The sequence below is a fragment of the Perkinsus marinus genome (assembly GCF_000006405.1).
Source record: "Perkinsus marinus ATCC 50983 genomic scaffold scf_1104296931928, whole genome shotgun sequence".
NCBI classification, from domain to species: domain Eukaryota; phylum Perkinsozoa; order Perkinsida; family Perkinsidae; genus Perkinsus; species Perkinsus marinus.
Window position 1 is genome coordinate 14,499 of NW_003215594.1, and position 4,713 is coordinate 19,211.

General features: G+C 41.7%; 1 protein-coding gene and 20 non-coding genes across 21 annotated transcripts in view; all 21 read right to left on the bottom strand.

Moving 5' to 3' along the window:
- Positions 1-1,642, bottom strand: part of Pmar_PMAR001489 (conserved hypothetical protein) — a 2,267-nt gene extending 625 nt beyond the window's left edge. Inside the window, exons 1-4 of the mRNA XM_002786019.1 lie at positions 1,242-1,642; positions 1,134-1,195; positions 964-1,085; positions 433-532 (exon numbers count right to left, since the gene is read on the bottom strand). Of these exons, the coding sequence (XP_002786065.1) occupies positions 433-532; positions 964-1,085; positions 1,134-1,195; positions 1,242-1,311 (354 nt within the window). The 5' untranslated portion in view covers positions 1,312-1,642. The remainder of the gene's footprint in view (positions 1-432; positions 533-963; positions 1,086-1,133; positions 1,196-1,241) is intronic.
- A 454-nt stretch (positions 1,643-2,096) lies between these two features.
- Pmar_PMAR001490 lies at positions 2,097-2,168 on the bottom strand. The gene has a single exon. It is a non-coding gene; the product is annotated as a tRNA-Gln (tRNA).
- A 62-nt stretch (positions 2,169-2,230) lies between these two features.
- On the bottom strand, positions 2,231-2,302 carry Pmar_PMAR001491. Its single transcript has one exon. It is a non-coding gene; the product is annotated as a tRNA-Gln (tRNA).
- Positions 2,303-2,364: 62 nt separating this feature from the next.
- Pmar_PMAR001492 lies at positions 2,365-2,436 on the bottom strand. Its single transcript has one exon. It is a non-coding gene; the product is annotated as a tRNA-Gln (tRNA).
- A 62-nt stretch (positions 2,437-2,498) lies between these two features.
- On the bottom strand, positions 2,499-2,570 carry Pmar_PMAR001493. Its single transcript has one exon. It is a non-coding gene; the product is annotated as a tRNA-Gln (tRNA).
- Positions 2,571-2,632: 62 nt separating this feature from the next.
- On the bottom strand, positions 2,633-2,704 carry Pmar_PMAR001494. Its single transcript has one exon. It is a non-coding gene; the product is annotated as a tRNA-Gln (tRNA).
- A 62-nt stretch (positions 2,705-2,766) lies between these two features.
- Positions 2,767-2,838, bottom strand: Pmar_PMAR001495. Its single transcript has one exon. It is a non-coding gene; the product is annotated as a tRNA-Gln (tRNA).
- Positions 2,839-2,900: 62 nt separating this feature from the next.
- Positions 2,901-2,972, bottom strand: Pmar_PMAR001496. Its single transcript has one exon. It is a non-coding gene; the product is annotated as a tRNA-Gln (tRNA).
- A 62-nt stretch (positions 2,973-3,034) lies between these two features.
- Pmar_PMAR001497 lies at positions 3,035-3,106 on the bottom strand. The gene has a single exon. It is a non-coding gene; the product is annotated as a tRNA-Gln (tRNA).
- Positions 3,107-3,168: 62 nt separating this feature from the next.
- On the bottom strand, positions 3,169-3,240 carry Pmar_PMAR001498. Its single transcript has one exon. It is a non-coding gene; the product is annotated as a tRNA-Gln (tRNA).
- A 62-nt stretch (positions 3,241-3,302) lies between these two features.
- On the bottom strand, positions 3,303-3,374 carry Pmar_PMAR001499. The gene has a single exon. It is a non-coding gene; the product is annotated as a tRNA-Gln (tRNA).
- Positions 3,375-3,436: 62 nt separating this feature from the next.
- Pmar_PMAR001500 lies at positions 3,437-3,508 on the bottom strand. Its single transcript has one exon. It is a non-coding gene; the product is annotated as a tRNA-Gln (tRNA).
- A 62-nt stretch (positions 3,509-3,570) lies between these two features.
- Pmar_PMAR001501 lies at positions 3,571-3,642 on the bottom strand. The gene has a single exon. It is a non-coding gene; the product is annotated as a tRNA-Gln (tRNA).
- A 62-nt stretch (positions 3,643-3,704) lies between these two features.
- On the bottom strand, positions 3,705-3,776 carry Pmar_PMAR001502. The gene has a single exon. It is a non-coding gene; the product is annotated as a tRNA-Gln (tRNA).
- Positions 3,777-3,838: 62 nt separating this feature from the next.
- On the bottom strand, positions 3,839-3,910 carry Pmar_PMAR001503. Its single transcript has one exon. It is a non-coding gene; the product is annotated as a tRNA-Gln (tRNA).
- Positions 3,911-3,972: 62 nt separating this feature from the next.
- Positions 3,973-4,044, bottom strand: Pmar_PMAR001504. Its single transcript has one exon. It is a non-coding gene; the product is annotated as a tRNA-Gln (tRNA).
- Positions 4,045-4,106: 62 nt separating this feature from the next.
- On the bottom strand, positions 4,107-4,178 carry Pmar_PMAR001505. The gene has a single exon. It is a non-coding gene; the product is annotated as a tRNA-Gln (tRNA).
- Positions 4,179-4,240: 62 nt separating this feature from the next.
- Pmar_PMAR001506 lies at positions 4,241-4,312 on the bottom strand. Its single transcript has one exon. It is a non-coding gene; the product is annotated as a tRNA-Gln (tRNA).
- A 62-nt stretch (positions 4,313-4,374) lies between these two features.
- Pmar_PMAR001507 lies at positions 4,375-4,446 on the bottom strand. Its single transcript has one exon. It is a non-coding gene; the product is annotated as a tRNA-Gln (tRNA).
- A 62-nt stretch (positions 4,447-4,508) lies between these two features.
- On the bottom strand, positions 4,509-4,580 carry Pmar_PMAR001508. Its single transcript has one exon. It is a non-coding gene; the product is annotated as a tRNA-Gln (tRNA).
- Positions 4,581-4,643: 63 nt separating this feature from the next.
- Positions 4,644-4,713, bottom strand: Pmar_PMAR001509. Its single transcript has one exon. It is a non-coding gene; the product is annotated as a tRNA-Gln (tRNA).

Here is a 4,713-nt window from a genome sequence, read left to right on the forward strand (position 1 = left end):
GAAATATATCAAAACGGTGAAAGCTCTGCAAAGTGACGGTTTTACGGTATGAAATAAAATATGCCACACATTGCAGTGTGTGAAAACATGCACATGGTCAACTGCATGCGCTGGTGACAATATGAAAATTTTGGGAAAATTCTCATTGATTCTCAGTACACTTTTACCCGAATTCGAATGCATACTTCTATAATTAGTGAGGAATTTCCTGAGCTCCTGAGCTGCAATAAGCCGACATATATCCCAACACTCCCCAAAAGCCATCGCGCTTTCACATGTAGTGGGAATTAATTCGATGCCAAAGAAAATTTATGTTTTCCATCAGAATTTTCGTATCGCACAAAAATGTTTTTTCACTGGATTTCCCGACAAATTCCAAAAAAAATCGCCGATTTTTCCAATGCTACACTACTAATTTTTCTCCATAACTACCTTTTTCTCCTCTTTTCTGTGCTCTCGATCTTCTTTATTAACAGCTTGCAATAAGTACTGCCCTAGTGATGAGTTCACGCTCTGCAGCTGTGAAATACATCTAAGGAAAATCACACAGAATAGAACAAATAATTCATGCGAACAAACTCAATACTAAGAAAAATAATTAATAACAATTGCGAAACGAGCGAAGCATATCCCGCAACAACAGGCACTTCCGCATTGTGTGTGCGTGGGTGCAGAATTACCATCCCTTAACTACTAAGTTTAATTGACTTTGGAATCTCGTGGACACTAGCCGCTTTTTCCAAACTTGAGTGCCGCCAGATAGATCAGACGGCTTCTCTATATCCCGAGGTTGGCGCGTATTTTGCGAACGGCTCAAAGAGATATGCACTAAACCTTTTTTTGACGGAGAAATTCCCAGCCCGAAAATCGAACCAGGGACGTACGATAAATTCACTCACTGACTCAATGGACGCGGACTAAGTGAGCCTCGCCTCCGCGTTACCAAGACCTAGTAATAATTACTTTCTAACTTCTTCATATTCTCCTTTCTGTCGAAGTGCTGTGGCTTTCCTATACAATGCCTTGGCCTCCAGAGGATTTTTCTTCAGCACACTGTCACAGTGCCGTACGGCGTCATCCCATCGCTGAATGCAAAGCCCGATGTGAGCAATCCCGCACAGGTTCTATCCCACCCTCAGACGTAAACAAGCCTGTGCAGCATTCAGCTCTGCTCGTGTTGCTATTTGGTCAACCTCTACAACAGAATATATCAAAAAACTCCGCTCCGTCGCTGATACTACCATTTTGCTTGGACGAGTCCTGAGCGTACGCTTCCTTGCTGTTTATATAACCGATGCTTTTCAAAGTCATCTCCCAGGCTTTCAGCGCGCCCTGAATTCATCATCAGAAAAAATGCGATTGGATGATTTAACGACTACGACAATCAGCAAAAACTAATTCGATCGAATAGAAGAAGTCACATGCAAAATCGCTCACGAAAAAAAGGTAAAATATCACCCTCCTCTTCTTCGAAAACAAGTTCATTTTTGAAGAGAGTAAAATGAATATTTTTCCCATCACAGCGAAATAGTTTCCCATACAACCTCAAAGTCGCCTGCAGCATAAAGCTCCTTTCCACGATCGGGTGATGACGTGCTGTGCTGAGACGACACTGTAGAAAGGGGCATAGAGAAGGGAGACTACAGTAGAGGCAGCATGAGGGTTTACTCGGAACGATTACTTATTAGAGGATTACAACTTACGTTATAATTATTATCGTGATTAATTTGTGAACCATTGGAGAAATGGTGACTTACAATTCTTCACATCTTAGAGGTCCGTCATTGAAATTGCGAAGACGCAACGGCAAGTTAACGCACTGTAGAGAATTGTGTCACGAAAGCGTTTGGGTTAAGATACGCCTTTTAGCGCAGAAAAGTCATCCCACATGGAGTTGTATAATCTGTCATGCTTTTACACAGCCAGACCAGATTGATGTAGTCCTCTGGCATAGCGGCCCCATTCGTCAGATAGCCCACATCAGATCGTCGCCAGATTCAGAGTCTGGAGTGCTAACCGTTACACCATAAAACCATCCATTTGTATTTACTTGACGCGGCGCTTTTGCTCTCCGATAGAATAACTATCATATGCTAAGGTTTTACCGGGATTTGAACCCAGATCGCCAGATTCAGAGTCTGGAGTGCTAACCACTACACCATAAAACCATCCACTTATATATACTTGACGCGGCGCTTTTGCTCTCCGATATAATAACTATCATATACCAAGGTTTTACCGGGATTTGAACCCAGATCGCCAGATTCAGAGTCTGGAGTGCTAACCGTTACACCATAAAACCATCCATTTGAATTTACTTGACGCGGCGATTTTGCTCTCCGATAGAATAACTATCATACATCAAGGTTTTACCGGGATTTGAACCCAGATCGCCAGATTCAGAATCTGGAGTGCTAACCGTTACACCATAAAACCATCCACTTATATATACTTGACGCAGCTCTTTTGCTCTCTGAAATAATAACTATCATATGCTAAGGTTTTACCGGGATTTGAACCTAGATCGCCAGATTCAGAGTCTGGAGTGCTAACCGTTACACCATAAAACCATTCATTTGTATTTACTTGACGCGGCGCTTTTGCTCTCCGATAGAATAACTATCATATACTAAGGTTTTACCGGGATTTGAACCCAGATCGCCAGATTCAGAGTCTGGAGTGCTAACCGTTACACCATAAAACCATCCACTTATATATACTTGACGCAGCTCTTTTGCTCTCTGAAATAATAACTATCATATGCTAAGGTTTTACCGGGATTTGAACCCAGATCGCCAGATTCAGAGTCTGGAGTGCTAACCGTTACACCATAAAACCATCCATTTATATATACTTGACGCAGCTCTTTTGCTCTCTGAAATAATAACTATCATATGCTAAGGTTTTACCGGGATTTGAACCCAGATCGCCAGATTCAGAGTCTGGAGTGCTAACCGTTACACCATAAAACCATCCATTTGTATTTACTTGACGCGGCGCTTTTGCTCTCCAATAGAATAACTATCATATAATAAGGTTTTACCGGGATTTGAACCCAGATCGCCAGATTCAGAGTCTGGAGTGCTAACCGTTACACCATAAAACCATCCACTTATATATACTTGACGCAGCTCTTTTGCTCTCTGAAATAATAACTATCATATGCTAAGGTTTTACCGGGATTTGAACCCAGATCGCCAGATTCAGAGTCTGGAGTGCTAACCGTTACACCATAAAACCATACATATCAAATAACTTGACGCGGCGCTTTTGCTCTCCTAAATAATAACTATCATATACTAAGGTTTTACCGGGATTTGAACCCAGATCGCCAGATTCAGAGTCTGGAGTGCTAACCGTTACACCATAAAACCATACATATCAAATAACTTGACGCGGCGCTTTTGCTCTCCGATATAATAACTATCATATACCAAGGTTTTACCGGGATTTGAACCCAGATCGCCAGATTCAGAGTCTGGAGTGCTAATCGTTACACCATAAAACCATCCATTTGTATTTACTTGACGCGGCGCTTTTGCTCTCCGATATAATAACTATCATATACCAAGGTTTTACCGGGATTTGAACCCAGAACGCCAGATTCAGAGTCTGGAGTGCTAACCGCTACACCATAAAACCATACATTTATATATACTTGACGCGGCGCTTTTGCTCTCCTAAATAATAACTATCATGTACTAAGGTTTTACCGGGATTTGAACCCAGATCGCCAGATTCAGAGTCTGGAGTGCTAACCGTTACACCATAAAACCATATATATCAAATGACTTGACGCGGCGCTTTTGCTCTCCGATATAATAACTATCATATACCAAGGTTTTACCGGGATTTGAACCCAGATCTCCAGATTCAGAGTCTGGAGTGCTAACCGTTACACCATAAAACCATCCATTTGTATTTACTTGACGCGGCGCTTTTGCTCTCCGATATAATAACTATCATATACCAAGGTTTTACCGGGATTTGAACCCAGATCGCCAGATTCAGAGTCTGGAGTGCTAACCGTTACACCATAAAACCATCCACTTGTATATACTTGACGCAGCTCTTTTGCTCTCTGAAATAATAACTATCATATGCTAAGGTTTTACCGGGATTTGAACCCAGATCGCCAGATTCAGAGTCTGGAGTGCTAACCGTTACACCATAAAACCATTCATTTGTATTTACTTGACGCGGCGCTTTTGCTCTCCGATAGAATAACTATCATATACTAAGGTTTTACCGGGATTTGAACCCAGATCGCCAGATTCAGAGTCTGGAGTGCTAACCGTTACACCATAAAACCATCTACTTATATATACTTGACGCAGCTCTTTTGCTCTCTGAAATAATAACTATCATATGCTAAGGTTTTACCCGGATTTGAACCCAGATCGCCAGATTCAGAGTCTGGAGTGCTAACCGTTACACCATAAAACCATCCATTTGTATTTACTTGACGCGGCGCTTTTGCTCTCCAATAGAATAACTATCATATAATAAGGTTTTACCGGGATTTGATCCCAGATCGCCAGATTCAGAGTCTGGAGTGCTAACCGTTACACCATAAAACCATCCACTTATATATATTTGACGCAGCTCTTTTGCTCTCTGAAATAATAACTATCATATGGTAAGGTTTTACCCGGATTTGAACCCAGATCGCCAGATTCAGAGTCTGGAGTGCTAACCGTTACACCATAAAAC